Genomic DNA, 18,855 nt, shown 5'->3' on the forward strand with positions numbered 1-18,855 from the left:
TGAATAATGGAGGAGGATCACCAGTCACGTTTCAGACAGAGCCTCTCATGCTAAGATTAATGAAAACGGCATTTATATAATATTTGTTGTCTGAATTCTGTGAGCTGTCGTCCCGCATGGATACAAAGAAATGTATAATGCATAATTTAAACAAAATTTGCTCTTTTTTTTTTGTTGTTGTTCTATTGATAGCTTCCTATGCAATTAATGTAGATCGGGAAATATTTTCTCTCACTGCAGATGACATACAGTCTCATTTATTGGTAATTTATGAGCCTGCATTTTCGTCTTCAAGGTCACCAGGGGGCAAAGCCAGCTTATCTCCACGTACGTTGTATGCAGGGCAGGGCGCTCATTATGGGTCATTTACATGGAAAGGTCTATAATTACATCCCTGCATGTATGGATACCATGCGTTATTGATCCCCACGGAATTATTCTTTGTTGGCTTTCATAATGAGTATCGCAGTCGAAGAGGAGACATTGTAGTCAGTTACAGGTTTTCAGTCTTCGGCCGTACAATGTGTGACACTGGGTAGTTTCTATAATCATTTGCTCACCTTACAAAACCCGATTTGCATATTTTGACCCGTATTTGAAAATGTTTAACATCTCTCGGGTATTAACAATTCAACACTACTAATAGACACAAGCTTGCAATGTGCCAAGTTTCGAGGATTGTGTTTAAAGCTGCAGGTCTCTTTATGTGTTTAGCTCTTGAGTCAACTGATTTCTTTACACCAACCCGGTGCTTTATAAAGTGAGGGGCAGACCTCCCCTGGGTGGTGCCAGAGAGCTTCGGGAGGGGCGGGGGTGGGGGGCAGCAGCAGCAGGAAAAATGTGGGGATCATGAGGATGCCTTTTCCCTGAGTGGATATATATATATATTTTTTTAACTTTTAAGTTCTCTAAGTAAAAATCAGAGAAAGTCAGTGAAATGCTAAAATCATTCATTATTCAATTTTTAAATCAAAGGTACAGGTGTAATTGAGATGAAGGAATATGGTTTGACCTTAAAATTATATTTAATATATTAGCAGTGATAGTTGCAAGATATATATGAATATATAGATTAAAAAACAGAGGTTGCATTTTTCGCACCTATGGATCCATCCCTTCATCTTCTACACTGCTTTAACCTGTGCAGGGTTGCAGGGTGCAGGAGTCAATCCCAGCTAACAGTGCTTGAGGTCAAGATACACCCTGGACATTAGGGTAACCCTGACCTTTCACACCCGGGGAGAATTTAGAGTCATCAATTCCCCTCAGATGCAGGTTTTTGGACTGTGGGAGGAAATCGGCATACCTGCAGGAAACCCATGTGCACATGGCGAGAACATGCAAACTACACCCATAATATTTTCAATGCGAGGGAAGAGCGCTAAACCCTGCACCACTGTGAAGTCCAAACTGAATATTCTTTCACGTGAAGTTAGGCAGAAGTTGAAGGAAGCATTTTCTCACAGGAAATATTTAAGTATGATTCATTGAATTTATTAGATGAAATTAGCTACCAGTTAAAAATATATATAGTTTCTATTTAGTTGGTGGCACTCAGTTATTGTGCAATTATAAACAAGATGCATGCAAAACACACTGGTAACATGTTCCACCGATAATTAACGGATTATTTCTCACCAAACACTTGTGAGTCATAGCAACAGGATCATTTATTTCATAACGTCAAAATAAGTGTTGCCCCACTTTTTGTTTGTAAAGGACTATATTCCACAGCGGAAGAATAACAGTCGCTTTAATTAATAAGGGACCGCTTTAAATGTAGCTCTGTGGCTTTGGAAGAGGGGTGGGGGGGTCACTTTCCTATTGGATAACAAGTAGTAAACAGCAATAAAATGAAGAATAACATTTGTGATTTAGAGGAGCAATAAGCCACTTTCACCTCTGGTGGCTTATTGCTTAATTAAATGACAAATCGGAGGATTGGTTTGCAGATTGCCTGAACTGACGTCAATTGGATTGGTTAGGTGACAGAAGCAGGCTCCGCCCCCCGCGGGGGAGAGGGGGCGGGGGGAGCAGGGGGCTGAGCTGATCCCACGTGTGACGCTTTCATTCCCGGCTCAGTAATATTCTCATAGCGGGGCTTTGCATATCTCCTGCCCTATCTGTGTGTGTCTGTCACTGTTACTGTAGTCCCAGCCCATAGTTTTGGAATAGATATGGAAGGAGACGGGAGTCAAGCCACATCCGGAAGCCTAAATGATTCACAACATGACCCGGGGTAAGAATCTTTCTAAATATAATCCAAAGGTACGGCTCTTTTTTTTTTTTTTTTTTTTTTTTTTTTTTTCATGTTACAACATCTTGGAGAGGACTTCGCCTGCCGTGCCGGATTCGTCCCCACAGTGCGCACTTAAAGCGGAGACGCAGTTTTTCTAAAGACCCCCCCAGCTCGTGCAGCCGGAGTGGCCTCCCCCTTTTATGTAGATACAGTGTAATTACAAAGCGCCAATGTGTTTCCACAGTCTTCCTTTTATCCTTTAAGGTCGCTTTTAGAAGTAGTTAGTCGTCAAAATGGCCGAACTGACATCTGGACTCACTTCTGTTGTGTTTTCCTCTTACAGTAAAATGTTTATCGGTGGCCTCAGCTGGCAGACCTCACCAGGTGAGACTGTTATTGTCTTTTAACGCCGTGTCCGGGATTTCTGCTTGTTTTGTGGCTGAGTGCTCGGCGGAGCCGCGGCTGCTGCTGGCGGCGTGTGAGTGTGTGTGCGCGCGTGTGTCTGTGTGTATGTGTGTGCGAGCGAGAGAGAGTGTGTACTGTATGGGATATCTGCCTGGCGTGTGCGCACGATGTTATTTTTGATCTCCGTCCATCTGAAGTCCTCTATTCGACCCCTATGCGCATCGCGGGGTGTTTCTTTTTCCCCCCTTCTTTTTCATATGTGCGCGCGCGTGTGTGTAATACAGTGACAAGAGCATGCCCGATGTGTTTCTGTCAAATGACCCGACATATTCTCTCTGTCCACAGACAGCCTTAGAGACTATTTTAGTAAATTCGGAGAAATAAGAGAATGTATGGTGATGAGAGACCCCACGACAAAACGCTCAAGGTAAATACAGGGCTTTCTTACTTTTCCTTCCCACTGCACGTCGCGATATCGCTTACTTTGACCGTGTTTAGTGTTAATCCAGCGTGTGTGTGTGTGTGTGTGTGTGTGTGTGAGAGCGTCCCCGTGTGTGCGCGCCTGCGTGTGGTTTCACAGCGAGCCAGATAAGCTTAAATGCTCACTGCTGTAAAGCTGCGGCCGAATGCAATTTGACATTGACTTTGTGACTGCACCACAATGTTGGTGTGCTGTCGTCTCACATTGTAACACGGCATGTAACGATCAGCCCCGTCCTCAGTTTCGGTTTCTAATCTGCCACAGGACGTCCATAATCTGGATTGCACATAGAAATCTTGCAGAATAAAACAATCGCAATATAAGGTCATTGGAATATTGTGTTTGTTGTTGTTGCAAGTCAGTGTCTCTTTTAAATTTAGCAGAGAGGAAAATGTAATTGTTCTTGTGTTTGTATGCATTTTTAACACTGTTGTTTTTTTTTTCTTCGTCTCTTTGTTTTGCAGAGGATTTGGGTTTGTTACGTTTACAGATGCTGCCAGTGTAGATAAAGTCTTAGCTCAACAACACCACGAATTAGACTCAAAGACGGTGAGTTGATTTCGTCTTCGCTGGGAGTTTGTGCTATTTCGTGTTTTGTGTTTGCACTGTTTTGCCAACTGTGACCGCCTCAAGGCCCTGTGGGGAAACACCTCTTAGGTTAACAGGCTGTGCCCATCAAGGTCATGTAGAGAGGGCTGAATGCATGATGGTCCCTTCAACACAAGCCGTAGCAATAAAACACAACTCCAGGGCGAATATTATATGTGTTCACTTTTACTTCTCCGGCTGAATGGGGCTGACACGCCCCCTCCTTTGCTGCAGCCACATGTGCTGTGTGCACATATCTCATGTGGACACAGAAGGGCGTGCTGGCTCTCCACTGTTGCCTTGCTGCCGTTTGACCCCGCAGATATTGTATCACGCCTGATCCGCTGATACAGTAATTCTACAAAAAAGAAGAAGAAAAAAAAAAGGTTTAAAGCACTTCCCCTCTAAAGTGTTGCTTCAGGGTCAAAAAGTGCAATGAATTTAAATCAAAATAATACCAGCCAGCGTATTTATAAAACCAGCTGATTACTTAAATGTAGCATAATTCGAACATATTTGTCTGTAGTGATCAGTGAAAAAAAATGGTTAGGCATTGTGTACACACACACACACACACACACACACACACACACACACGTGCACACACACACACACAAAGACTTTGAAGTAAAATGGAGTCGACTTACATTTTGAAATTTGTCAGTAAATGAATAATTAAAAACGCAAATCATTTTTGAGAGATGTTTGGAGTGATGGCTTAAATAGACTTCAGATGAAATTCTATTTGTCCTCTGCTGGTATCCAAGACACTCCGGCATGATTTCTCTGATGAAATAGTTCATCTGTAAGAAAAAGGAAAATTAGCTTTGCGCTTGCTGCCTTACTTCTTTATTGAGAGACTTTTTTTTTTTTTTTTTTAGACTTTTGCAGAGATTTGACTTCAGGAGAAAAACAGTGAAATCTCCTAATCTGTCTAAGATATAGCAAAAGTAATGTAAATGTTAAATTCAATGTAATATTTCTGAGCTGAAGCCTGATTGGCACAGAGCCCGAGGGACTTGCTTTACTTTATATTTGTTCCTATTCTTTCAACTTTGCGGTCTGTATTAATGTGTCTTTTTTTTTTTTTTTAAGTTAATTTTACTTTATTTTCTTATGGAGCTGTGAGCTTTCTGGACGGTTTTCTTAGAGAAGCTCAGAGATGGAAGAATTACTGCTGCTGTGTGGTGGATGGGTTGAGTAGTTTAAGACTGTATTATCTATTTTTTTTATGTATATATATCTATAAAAAGGACATACCTGTGCTATAATTGATGAGGCCAATTTAAAATGCATAGTAAGACAAAGAGGGATTGCTTGTTTTCAGTCTATGCACTTTGCTTTAGTATTCCTTCCTGTAGACAGAGTAAATTATGTCTTCAGCTCTAATTATAGCAACAATAATAATGCTACACTGGCTTTAACATCTGTTGTGATTGAGGAGATTTGAAGCAGTGAAATGACCAATCAGTGCAGCCGGTGGCATCGCCCCGAACATCTGTAGAGGGAGAATCCGCAGAAGCACTTTTAAGGGGGGATGCTTGAAAGGGAGTAACGATACAAACATACTTTGATGCAGAATCTAGAGCAGTTTGATAACTTCAAGTTTGACATTTGGAATGAACAGCTTTGTGACAGCTTGACAGCATATATATTTACAGCAAAGGTCGGGGGGAGGCGGTGGGGGAATACGCGTGAGGGAGGGCTGCACATATAATATACTCACACCTGAGAGCTGGCCTGTATAGCTGCCTTTTTTTTTTTTTTTTTTTTTTTTTAAAGTGATGCCCGATAAACTGAGCATGCTGAATAATTCTGAGAAGGTAATCATAGGATTTCACTAGTTACCTTGCTGTTACTTCCGTCTCAAACCAGTGCTGCTTCTATATTAAACCTAAGTTATTGATCTCAACCTAGTCACATATTTTTTATTTTTTTTATTTTTTTTTTACCACCTCTGTAAAAATGGTCTCAGGGCGGCGTGTGTGGATCATCCCACGCCTGCACAAAGGGCACAGACACCATGTCAACAACATGGTAAATAAAAGATCACCACTCGTAACTTCCACGGAACGGAGAGTTGCCTCCAAAATAATCAAACATTTTTGCTAAATATTACTGAAATGTCAAGTACACTTATTTGGACACCCGTTTCAGTTGAAGTTTTTTGCAATTCATATCATGGTAAAAAATGCACAGCACTCCGATCTGCGTCCTGCTCATACATGAAAGCTATTTTCTGGTGAAAGTGTGTGACATTGAGCTCCAAATTGAACTTGGATTAATAGTCATGTATAATTACATCATGTTCACAGAGTAAAATCCTGTCCACTGTCACTGATTGTAAAAATGACTATTTCATGATTTGGGAAACCAAATTGATTTTTATGTATAGATTGAAAAAAAAATCTGGATCAGTTATTGGCTTTAGTGAGAAATAAATGTACCAACAGAGATTTTATTCACATCTAAGCTAGACTCCAGTTCGCATTTGGTGTATTCCACCGGCTTCATACATTTTAGCTCTGACAGCACCTTGAAGAGAGAACAGTGACATTTTCGGGCCTGACATCGAACCGTCACCGCCTCTGAATTGTGGCCCTAGCTGCGGCAAAGTTCTGGATACTTGTTGCACATCTGTCCAAACCTGACTGCCAAATCACTCCGGGCCTGTTGAGAAATGTTTCATTTATTTTTTTTCCTCTCTTAAAAAAAAAAAAAAAAATCCATATTGTTGAAAGGACATTTGTATTCTGATTCTTTTTTGAGGGGGATGTTTTCCACTTTATTAGACAGTATACTGCAGAGAGCTGACAGGAAATGAGCAGGCAGACCTGGTCAGAGTCGATCAAGCACTGTTGTGATTACATGGTCAGTGTCTTAAACCCTTAAGCCACTCGGCTCTCTGGAATAAATTGCATTTAATGACTTTGAGATTATGATGTTGGACGATGACTTTCACACAGCTTTTATATTTAAAAAGATGCAAAGGTTTAACTTACCTGAGGTTTCTGTCAGCGGAGAGATAATATATTTCCTCATGAATGTCTTTAACAATTCTGCTTATTTTGTGAGATTTTTTTGCTGGACATTTTTGTAATTAACACAAAGATCCTATTTGTAAAGGATACCTCCTACTTGCTAATGTTGCCATTGTTTATCAGACTGCATGCACGACTAGATTACAAACCTAAGGCAGCTGTCTGTGTTGTCTTCCTCACCATTAGTCACTGGCCTGTATCTGCCGTGCCGTAGTATATCTTTACATTCACACTATCAAGATCACATTGCATTAGGATCCATCATACATCTTACAAAGTTGCTCGGCAGCGGTGGCTTAAAAGAAACAATCCAGCAAGTACGGCTGAATTTCGATGCGTTTGCAGATGTTGGTTCGATATGAAGCGCTCCCTGCTTTTTGCATTGCTTGAATGAATCCTCACCAGTTCGCCTGTCCCTTGTAACCTTGAGAGGAGAGAGTGGCTGGAGGTGCTCGGACTGAGAGCGTGTCGAGTCGTATTAGTCAAACAGCGAGAGTGTGAGGTTGAGATTATGTATCATTAATTATTATTTATTTTTTTTCCCCTCCTGATTGGATCTTTTTAAATCCACTTTGCACACAGAATGTGTGTAACACTAGCTGCATAGAAAACACTAAAACTAGAAACAAAATGTTTTTCTTGTATTGCTCAGATAGGAGTATGGATCATCATTGCGGTGCTAGGTTTGAAAGACTTATAGAATCAATGTTACTCGGACCAAGATAGACGACAGACACAGCATCACAATGTTTCTCCTCCTCTTTATTTGTTCTTTTTTTTTTTTTTTTTTTTTTTTTTTTTTAAACTGTGGGCCCTGCTTTCTGTCCGGTTATGAAAACACTGAGACTAAGATGAATGTGAATGAGACATATGGGGAAGCGCAGCCCGGGGGCTTCAAAACACACATGCTGGTAATTCAGAACATATTTACCATTTTTCATGACGCTTTGTTCAGTTAAAAAAAAAAAAAAAAAAAAAAAAAAATCTGCAACTCATAGCATCTGCTTCCCGAAGCCGATTCAAGGCAGGCCAGTGTGAACCGAGCAGATCACAGCACATGATTGTGCATTTCAGAAGTTATTGGAGAACGTTATAAGGCTGCAGGTTGATTTGTGGGTGGCTTTTTTTTTTTGTCTAGAATTTTTTTTTTTTAAATGTAAAATGTGACAGATGTTATCCATCATATTTGAAGCAGCATAAATACTTCCAATCTCAGTTCTTTGTAACCTGCACAAACTGTGATTCTCTCCGTTTTCTTGTAAGATAAACATTTTTTCTGGTCCTGGGTAATTCCAGACTTTATTGAACGACCCCAGGTCAGGCTGCCCTCCCAGTTCTGATGTTTTAGGTGAGGCAGGAAGTGGCTCGAGAGGAAAAGCGAGGAGAAAGGGCAAGGATGAGCAGCTGTTCTGGACCAGTGTGAACCCCTCCTCATCAGATAGGATTTGGAGGCAAAGTCAAATCAGCGAGCTGAACCGCCTTGTTTAAGAATAGCAGGGGCTTCGTCTTCTGCGGTTAATTACAGCTGAAGGCGTTATTAGTTCATGCTGTATCCGTCTCCTGACGCTACGTGCACTTCATCAGATGTTTGTCAAGGCAGTAACATGATATCTGAAGTAACAGCAGTGAGTCTGGATTGCACTCGTAATGGCGTGGCGTACTTTTTTTTTTTTTTTACAGGAGACGAAGAGGTGGGTTGGCTTGTTGAACACGACATCAGAAAAAAAATCCTCATTACAGATTTGAGGGTCATAACAAACTGCCTTTTGGAGGTGTTGTTCCACAGCAAAAAAATGTGTACAGATTGACAGCGCAGATATGAAACATTTATGTTGTAATTTCTGGTCTATTCTGTTGCTATCTCTCTCTCGCTCTCTCTCGCTTTCTCATACACACACATACACACACCTGTGGGCCTGCTCTCACACTTATATTGGGAGAGGCTGCAAGCTTTGATAAGGCTTTTTTCCCCTCTTAGCTTAAACACCACATCATCATGCTAGTGTAGATACGTCTTAAGAGAGAGGGGGAGAGTTTACCCAGGAGCTGCATTAATATATGAAATCCTTTTGTAAGATGTGAACTTAAGATATATGCTGTTTCTCTGCCCTGATCTCCCTCAGTCGCATGCAAAAGCGGCCCTCAGAGACCCCGTAGTAAAGGGCTGCGCAAGATAAAAAGATGGCTGGGCGGGGTTGGGGAGATTCCTCTTGGTCCACTCTCATTTATTACGTTGACATATCTGGTTGTATGATGTCTTGAGGAAATCCACTTTTGCTCCTTGTGAGGCCGCGCTGCATCATGTAAGAAAGCTACATCAAAACTCAACTGATTGAAGTCTCATTACAGGGTCCTTAAGTTGTGGAAATCTTTTAAACTGTCTCACATAGGAGGTCAGTTTTGTCTGGGACCCTAGCTATGGAAGATCTGCCTTTTTTCTTTTTTTTTTTTCCTTCCCCCCCAAGTTCATGTCACGAGCTGAACGGTGTCGACAGGTTAGACGGGCGAGATTTATCTGAGATGCTCACATCGCACAAGGCACACATATTGTAATTGCGGGGCCTTTTGAAAATGACATCACATTAGTGGTTGACAGTCAATTGTACATAACAGGTACTGCTGCTATGAGATTGCTACAGTAATTGAATCAATGGATGGGGGGGGGAGGACCTTGTATATTCTCCATATAGTTGTAGGTAACAGATGCCGGTCATAATAACGCCATAATCTAAGCGCATGATGAAACATTTTACCCTCTAAAAATAGAATGGCATTTGTCATGTATGTAAATTAGGCCTGGCTGGTGCTTTTCAATGATGCATTTTGATTACAGTTTACATTTGAACACATTGCACCTTCAGGTACAATCATACTCCAAATGACACAACACAATATGATAGTTAGGTGAGACCTTCCAGCACTGTGTGTGTGTGTGTGTGTGTGTGTGTGTGTGTGTGTGTGTGTGTGTGTGTGTGTGTGTGTGGTGTTTGGTCACATTAATCATTCACCTCCAAGTCACATTTCTAAACATCTGTGTGCTGTTTGGGATGTGTTTCCATGGTAAATGCCGTTCTCAGATGGGGATTAAGGAAGTATTTTTGAAACGGCTACACGACGACCACACTGATACTTTTGATCCAGATGTACAGATTTTAAGCATACAGTTATACGTCTTAAATTTGTGGTGTGTATTAAGCTTTAGTGTTATTTTTTAATGCCTCTTCACCTTTTCCACTACTCTCTAAGCTCATGATTTGTCCACAGAATCCATTTCAAGAAGCCGATTAAAGCTACACCCATTCAGCTGCTGTAGGTGGAGAATGCCAAAATTAAAGTGAAAGAGAAATGTTTTCCCCAACCTATTAAAAAAATACCGTCTTAAACAACAAACCCCACAAATATTTGCAAATATTTTGTAAAGTTTTTGATACGTGAACCCATTTTCAGGAGAAAAAAATTAAGTGTACTGCTCAGTTCCAGCCAACTGATCCCAAACCTGATGTGTGTGTTATGTAACCTAAAAAATGTTTCAGGAAGGAAATATCAGGTGAAACTGAGACAACATAATCTCTGGTTCACTGGTAGGGTTATCCGGTTCAAAGGGTAGCACATGTTTTAGCTCTTGGCCACAAGTATAAAGCCTTTTTTTTTCCCCCTACAATAAAGCCCTACTTGCTTAATATGTAAAGCAAAGGGAAACAATTGCTACATCTCCTCATAATTTCACATTTCTCAAAGGAGCTATTCATCATTCGTTGTGACCTAAAAAGGTGCTGCTACAGCATTTCTCAGAAGGATTGGTTAGTAAGTCCTCCTTGCCTAATTTGGTTGCACGGCTCCGAGTGTGATTTAAACAATCTGCAGAATCATTTCAGCACAAAATCTGTGCGTGTAATTGTTCCTGTTTATAACAGTAATATTTTAAAGCAGGAGACAACCGTGTGACATTTGTGCTGCTGTGGTGAAGTCTGTTCTTGTGTGTGTGTGTGTGTGTGTGTGTGTGTGTGTGTGTGTGTGTGCAAAACTGGAATCATCAGACTGAATGGAAATTCTCAGCAGTACAGACAAAACAATTAGTGTGATGAAATGAGGTTTGATATGTATTGTATAAGCTTAAAAAGTGAGATACATTACCAAGTGTAGGGCTTTGGTATTCAGAGCATAATGTGTTGTCTTTGCTCAAATAGGGTGCACAAAATAATTGAGTTTGAATTGGTTATGCCTGGGGCTAAGTGCTAAAACAAATCTTTAAATGAAATTCATTACAAGCAGGGTTACCGTGCCCAGGTGTTATTGAATTCATTTCTCATTTTGACCTGATTTAGAACGATAACGGCAATAAGTGAGACAGACAGAAAAGATGACAGTGACATTGCACATCATGCTTTCCCTTCAAACAGATTAAAACCTAGTCAGCCTCAATGGCTTAATTGATCCGTGCAGATGGCGTCTTTTCTCGTGTTTTCCTTCCATTATTTTCCTCGGCGTGATGCGACATCATTTTCTTGAATAAATCCATCTGTGCCGAAGGAGTAAGTTTCACAAATGCATAAGCTTGGTATAGTAGGTGTAAATAATTCTCGGTAACACATATGGAAACAAGCTGCCAAAGGTCCTCTGCCGAGCTTCTTCAAAGGGTTTCCTCCCTCATCCGTCTGCATCCAGGCAGAGGACAATTTAAGATGACATTGTTGTTTGTGATGGTTCCTCTTCTCTGTAAGTGCAAGGTTGATGAGACCCCCCGCCACATACCTTCATACCAGTGAAATTAATGAGGAAAATGAAGCTAATGAGATAACAAGCACAAGATGGAGAAACAGGCTGATCTGACGCATCCTCCCGGTTATTTGGCAATATCTGGAGGCGTCACCGGCCTCAGACTCTCATTTTCTTCCTGTCATATTCAATCAGTGATTCCTGCCTAAAATAAAAGCGAGTCTCGGCTGCGACCATGACCAGCAGAACATTGGCGTGGCCGGCCTCCATGCTACATGCAACTTTCCTTCTTTTTTATTATTTTTTTTTTTTAAATCCTAGCTGAATATCTTTTTTAGCATATAATTCAGAAGCATCAACTTCCTGATCTGAAGGCACACAGTCATCGGCAGTAATTACCCCAAAGTGCATTTCCCGATGCAAGTAACATTGTGCCTAGATTGTGTCACTGAGCTTCATCAATTGTAGATAATTTGCAACGGGGAGTATCGAGGTCGCTGATGTTCGCCATTGCTTTTCAGACACATCTCCGCGCTCAGTCACTTCAAATCAAACAACATATCGGTGCAAATCTGTGCACCTGTGTAATTTATAAGGAACCAGGTTAAGTAATAGGCCAACGATAAATTCAAAGGAAAAGCCATTTTTGCAGTTGGGATTAATGTACTGAATAATAACGTTGCTTTACTGCACGCTTAGTGAATTAAAAAGCAGTTTGAAAATGAACTGGTCAATAAGAAGAGACACAGAATTGGCCATTGATTTAATATTTTATAAAATTATACACTACGAGGTTGAAGTGCTGCTTCCCATTTGTTTAGCTGACATGTTGATGTTGGCTACAGAAAGCTGCCCGCAGCCTCGACCCAGCCTCCTCTTCTGTTGTGGATAAGCAGAGAAAGATGTCAGATTTGATAAAATAATGCAGTGAGGGCCATTGTCAAGTTCTTGTAAGAGTTTCATACAAATTTGTTGGTTCACTCGCATGCTGTTAAATTACAACTTCAATAATTCTGAAGTAGTAGTTTTGATAGATGCAGAACCCATTGTTTCCGCACAAGTTGATTATCCTGCTGAAAGGTGTGAACGGAGTTAGTAAAAATATTCAGTCTTAAGTAGAGATGGATGCTTGTACTGAAAAATCTAAGGCCCCTTGAATCTTTTATGGTGGTGTGTTCGGGTCATGTGTATAAACACAGAGCCACATTTTCTAACCCAGGTGGGTCAAATACAAGGCCAGTGGGCCAAAATCGTCTCATGACAGTCTCAAATCCAGCCTGCCAAGCCACCAAGCAAATTGCAAAAAAATTCAAAGAAAGCCTTTTTTTCCCATAAATTTCTTAAGAGTAGAGAACTTAAAATTGAGTCTTTAGCTGAGATATCCCTGATATATATTTGTGATAGATACGTCTTTGCTATCAAACTCGCCTCAAAGCTACACTGTCAGGGTGAGTTTGTGAAAATATACATAACTCAACACTTTTTTGGGACTTTTCACTGTATTTTGCACCAGAAAATTTCATTAGTATTGCCTTTATGTTGATATGGTTGTCATTTACGGAAGTAATTGATTTTTCATCAGGTATGCTCTATGCCACAACAAAGTTTAAGTTAAATTTAAGGGTTATTATTGCAGTAGTTTATCTGTCCGGCCCACTGAAGATGGAAATGAATTGTTTGTGACCCCTGAACTACCCCTGCTCTGACCAATGTCATTGTAATATTTTGTTTCATTCAACTTATATCATAGTTTTTTTGAGCAAATGAGCAAAAACACTGAGTTTCATTTAAAAGTCATTTTTTTGAAGGACTTCTATAGAAACACAGAAATTCTTGTCATTCGTTCCTCATTGATGGAGCTTGATCACTCTTGAATTTTAATATTTTTCAGTATGGAAAAAGTTATTTTTTTGCACTCTGAACCATCGTGGAGGTTAAAAACAAGGAATCAGCAAGTTTAAAATAGCACAGTGTGTTTTTCATCACCTATGCTACGTATGGACATTCTCACTAATTGGAAGTCAAATGTAGAAACATTTAATCAGTTGAATTTACAGATGTGCCATACTGTTCTAAAATGCTTAATTCCTCAGCAGGTTATTCATTTACTCACCTTCTCCTGTACCAATAACTCTGGCCCTCTCTCCTGTTTTCCAGATTGATCCTAAGGTTGCCTTTCCCCGTCGCGCCCAGCCTAAGGTAAGAATGAACTGGTCACTCACCTCATGTCGCTAGTTTACGTGATTTTGCTCATTCAAGGAGCCGATGGAGTCATAAACACCCAGGCTGAATCCATTGTTCTCACCTTGTTTGCACTGTTTCACCCAACCAGTTAAAGTTGAAAATATTATATTTAAAGGAACATTTCCAGCATGATTGAGGTTGTTTTTGTTGTGTATTGCCTCATTGTGTCATGTCTTCATCACTCCCCACCCCCCAGCGCTTTTCTCAAGTTACGCTTTTCTCATTGCTCATCATGGCTGTTTTCATTGGCGAATGTTTGTGGAGGAACTCTCACATCTTAATATTGCAATGTAGTCCCATCGTAGCCCAGGGTTCCCATTTCGGGATGTCGGAGTAATAAATCTGGGTTATTGTTTTGTTGATGGAGCAGAGTGTAAGCGGTGAACCCGTCTTGCTTTTAGAAACTCGCCTATTGACTTGATGGACTTGTGAGTGACAGGAGGCGGGCTGCCATGTGCCTGAATAAAGATGCTCGTGATTGTGCCGAAGATTTTTATTCCGGGTGGAAAGGTGGAAATGTAAATGGTGCCCCTTCTGAACTGCATCCTTGTTTTTTTTTTTCCCTGAATGCACATGTGAATGTAAACGACTGAGTTGCTCATATGAAGCTGGCTGATTTTTTTTTTTTTTTTCTTCCGCGCGAAGTGATTGGTGACTTGTGGCTGACAGTGATGAATTACAGTTACTGGCTGAATTAGAAGTCTGTTGAGTTGTTTTCGGTAGCGTTTGGAGATGAATGGGACTGAATGACAAAAGTGATTTAGAAACATCTTTATTGTGTTGCATGCATGTAGAAATTGTGACAATTAGCAGTGAAACAATGAGCGATTCTAAAAATTAAGCCCAACTCCAATCATGTAGGAAGTGTCGCGCAAGCTCTTCATGATGCGTATTATCTTTTCTCTTCTTGATTGCTGGTCTCGAGCAGTTCTATTGACAATTAAATATTCAGCATGTGCAGATGGTGCTGTGGCATAGTCGAGGGCTTTGTTGACATGCCCTCTCACACCATCCCCCAGCATCGACTCTGCAGGCTTCAGCGTCACTATCAGGGCTTTTTCCACCCAAATCAGGTGGAAATCGATAATAGATTTTCTCCTTTCCACTGGATCAGAGAGAGGCATTGTTAAAGAGTTGTCGGGGTTTTGAATGAGGAATTGGCAGGGCAGCCTTTCAAAGCCAGAGCACATGGTGACTTAAGGGTATCGGCATATGCTTGAGCAACTTGTGTTCTCCTTTTTTTTCTCTTTTCTTACATGGCAAGTATATCGCTGCAACTTCTTTGTTTTTCAATCTTGCTCATAAAAGTCAAAGAAGCAATAAAACAGCTCAGATGTTTGATGATGCCTCCAATTTTTAAGTGAACAAGAAGCTCCTCTTGGTTTCGTGGTTATTGCTTATCTTTTTTTAAACTGCATTATGCTCCCTCCTTTTCCTCTTTCGCAATGACTCAGAAGGAAATACAATATTTTGAGGTGTTCCACAGGTCTAAAACATATTTGTCACTCTACTCTGTGTGATTCATAACTCAGAGAAATAATGACACCGTAACCGAATTGGTGGCACCGCACAGGCCTTGTACCAATGATTTATAAAATGGCTATAGGGCGAGCTTGTTAGAAAAGAAAAATGGCCGTATTGAATGTGGATTATAAAGGATCTTAAAGCAATGGGATTAAACCAGATAGATTAACATTGCATGGGTTTGTACTTTATGTTCAATTGATTTAAGACCTTTAGAACAAGTTCTTTTCTGAGGTTCCAATTTCGAAAGTCCTCCCTGTTTTGCATGTGCTTTCTTTTGTCCCCCGTCCCCCTCTGCTGTCTGTCGGCCTGCCTGCCTGCCTGCCTGCTTGTGCAGCTGTTGAACAGGGTTTTTTTTTTCTTTTTCTTTTTCTTTTTTTTTGCGGTTTTTGTTTAAAGGAGCTCAGCTTGGCAGGTGCCTCGGTGGCACGAGCTTCGGGGAGCGAGTCGTGACGAGACCAATCAGCGCTAATTTTCTCACGACTAACAATGACCTCCCCGGGTGACCCCTGCCAGTGACCTCTGGCCGCTGAACGCCGCGGCCGGGCAGAACTATACAGTATGTACATCACGTAGAGTAATGCTGAAAACAGACAGGAGGTGAAGGTGAACACGGAGGACATTTCACTGTAAACAACTGAAGGTGTTTGCACTGGGATGACAGGATCACAGGAAAAACAACTTGTATCAGCAGACACACCTGACACTGCCCCAAAACACGGACAGCTCGCTGCGGAGAGGCGCTTAGAAACACACCAAAAGGAGTTTGGCAATATATTGATTAGGGCATGTTAAAGTGGACTTGCCTCCTGGTTCGATTCAAATCTGATGTAACAAGTACGCCAAAGTCAAGTTGGAGGAAAGCGAGATGTGCAGGTTATTTTTAGTTGCCCGAATTTTGTGTTAATGTCACGAAAATTCATATTTCTGATATACTTTTGTGTATATTTCGACAGATATGAACAAATAAGTCACAGTGCCTCCTTTGATTCCCAGCTCAGGTTTGAGAGTCATGTATATGTATGATTCGAGTAATCTTATGTATTTTTTTTTTTTCTTTGTGACCAGCTGCACCAGGATATTGGTAAAGGGCACAAAGGGGAGATAACCACAGGTCTCCGTCAATCAAAGGAAACAGACTAAAGAAATGCAAACTGGCACCCACATTACAAATGAATAATGTCACCCATCTAACGCTTATCTTGGGACTTAAAAAAAGAACATTTTGTGTAATAAATGGAAGCTGTGCTTACAAGTCATGTCAAAGGTATCAATATAGGCTGGCCCGCAAATATTCGGGGATTAGGTTGCATCTGAGGATGACTGACAGACGAGAATGAAAGGATTAAACAATGATGATGTGATGCAAAGTGCTTTATGCACATTCATTTATGCCTCGCCTCCTTCGAGCCTGGCTGGGGATGGCTTTGTTAGATAGGCAGCTAAAAGTAGCTGCAGAATGCCAGCATGTCTGTGGAAAGGTTTCAGCATATCAACATTTAGTCGCACCACAGAGCATTATTCCCGCTCCCTCCGCGCAACCGTTTTATTTAACGCCCTTAGTCAGAATAGCTAGTGATGATATTATTGGAGATTGTTTTTGAATTGTGGCTGTTAATACAGATAGGACGACCGTAATAATTCAGCAGCTCAAATTATTTTTGTTTTTCTGCAGCATTGTTTTAAAGCATACCCGGGATTTCAACCTGGAAATTGGTTAGCCGTCGTGTTGAGTGCTTGGCAAGTGTGAAAACACAGGCTTTTCTCTTTTTGCTCCCCAGAGATTGTAACATGCTGCTCTGATTAATAACTGTGAAGCAAACGTGAGACGCTATTGATCAATCACCTTTCCAGCTGAATCAGACAGATCCCGACGCGTATCATCTAATTATCTATGCAGATTCTGGATGACTTATTTTTTTTGAGGAGCTGTTAAATGTGTGGGCTCCACTGTGTGTTGTCACTCTGCTACAAGCCTCGTATCATATTTAACTCAAAATATGCTTAAAGGCTGTCAGGATGACATGGGCATATGCTTTGTTTTCAGGTGACGAGGGGCGATCAATGTGAAAGTGTGGTGGAAAAACTCAAAGTTTTCAGGAATTAGTTTAAAGGAGTGGGATTATCGTACATGACTTTCCAAATTTAAGCCTTGTAGAGATGCTGACTGATAAATCTTTAAATAAATCAACAACCCGCCCACCTTTTTAGTATTGTGACTGTGTTGAGAAGGCGCTGAAGAAGACAAGAGACGAGATGAGGCTGTTTCTTGCCGTCTCCTTGTTTTGATATTCTTCACTGAGGCTCAAACTGAAACATGTAAACGAGGCCCGATCTCAGTTTCCCCGAGAAATCAAAGAGACGGGTTCTGCCGACATTGCTCGAGATTTACCACTCAACCGCTGGCGTCATTACCGCTGCTGCCGCTGCTTTTGTTTCCCACAGTGGAGTCACACACAGCCATGGCATGTCCCAGCATGATTTTAATTGCCAGTGGGACTGTGGCCACTTCAGTGGGAGATGAGTTCTGATGGCTTGTTATGGAAATGAAAGGAAGGAGCAGCATCCATTTGCGGAGCAGTGGGCGTAACCCCTTCCTTGCACCTCATGAAGGGATTTGCCTTGTAAGCCACCTCGAACAGGTCGTCGCCGTGTCTCCGGCAGGCTTTTGGGATGCAGGAAGAACACTGTATCCGCTAACAAATAGATGCTCCGCACAAGCAGCTGTGACAACACTTCGAGCAATTCTGTTTATTTTCTTTGCGCTGACAGTTTTCTGTCCTCAAACGTCTGCTATTAAAGTGCTTGCTTTTTAATGCTGGTGAGCAGGAAGGATCGCTGCGCTTGTGCGTTGGTTGGTAATTCGGGGCTATCAGTCAGAAATACCATCAAAGCGCTGTCCCAAATTTTACTCTGGCATGTGACAGCTGTAGCTGTGGCTCCCGTGTTCGTGGCCCGCTGTTAGTGCTGGCCTGTCTGTGGCAGCTGGAGCCCCCCTTCCTTCTCATCGACTCATTCTGTCTTTGCATGTCACGATCTCTCTTCTCTTTTTTTTTTTTCTTTTTTCCTATTTCTCTTTTTCTGCAAATGGCAAATTGACCAGTGCCCCCACCTCCTCCACACGTCCCTCACAGGGACTGCCTGTGTGAGAGAGAGAGAATATATATGCTTGATTTATGAAAAAAAAAAAAAAAAAAAAAAAATCACATACACACAGGTGTATTAAGCTTTTAGAGATTTCAGGTTTTAATGAAGTCATGCAAAAAGAAAACTGCATTTATACTGTCCCTCACGCCATTCAGTATAGTTTACACACACATTCAAAAGAATAGAACAAGTGGTCTCCTTTGACTTTTCTTCACCTCTTAGTTTAATGTCTTTCCCTCTCCTTGCTCTTTCCCGCTTCTCTCCGCCAGTCTTTCAGGATTACAAGGTCTTGTAAATCCAGTCTTACACCTTGCTCAGTTATTTGATCTAGATTTAGCATTATGATATTCCCCCTTCTCAAAATGATCCTGATTTTAAATGACACAGCTCACTGCTGGGAAAATGAAACCTCCGTCGCTGCCAGCCCCTTTTGAATGTCCCCGTGAGTTTATTAAAAGCACCAGCTTCCC

At 41.2% G+C, this 18,855-nt stretch overlaps 1 protein-coding gene across 5 annotated transcripts in view; it reads left to right on the forward strand.

Annotated features, from left to right (window-relative positions):
* The first annotated feature begins 2,032 nt into the window (after positions 1 to 2,032).
* Positions 2,033 to 18,855, forward strand: part of msi2b (musashi RNA-binding protein 2b) — a 260,983-nt gene continuing 244,160 nt past the window's right edge. For all 5 annotated transcript variants that reach the window (XM_030100199.1, XM_030100201.1, XM_030100200.1 and 2 more), the window contains exons 1-5: positions 2,033 to 2,239; positions 2,583 to 2,623; positions 2,990 to 3,071; positions 3,590 to 3,674; positions 13,628 to 13,669. In XM_030100199.1, the coding sequence (XP_029956059.1) occupies positions 2,178 to 2,239; positions 2,583 to 2,623; positions 2,990 to 3,071; positions 3,590 to 3,674; positions 13,628 to 13,669 (312 nt within the window). In that variant the 5' untranslated portion in view covers positions 2,033 to 2,177. The remainder of the gene's footprint in view (positions 2,240 to 2,582; positions 2,624 to 2,989; positions 3,072 to 3,589; positions 3,675 to 13,627; positions 13,670 to 18,855) is intronic.

Source organism: Salarias fasciatus, chromosome 10, assembly GCF_902148845.1.
Source record: "Salarias fasciatus chromosome 10, fSalaFa1.1, whole genome shotgun sequence".
Taxonomy (NCBI): Eukaryota; Metazoa; Chordata; class Actinopteri; order Blenniiformes; family Blenniidae; genus Salarias; species Salarias fasciatus.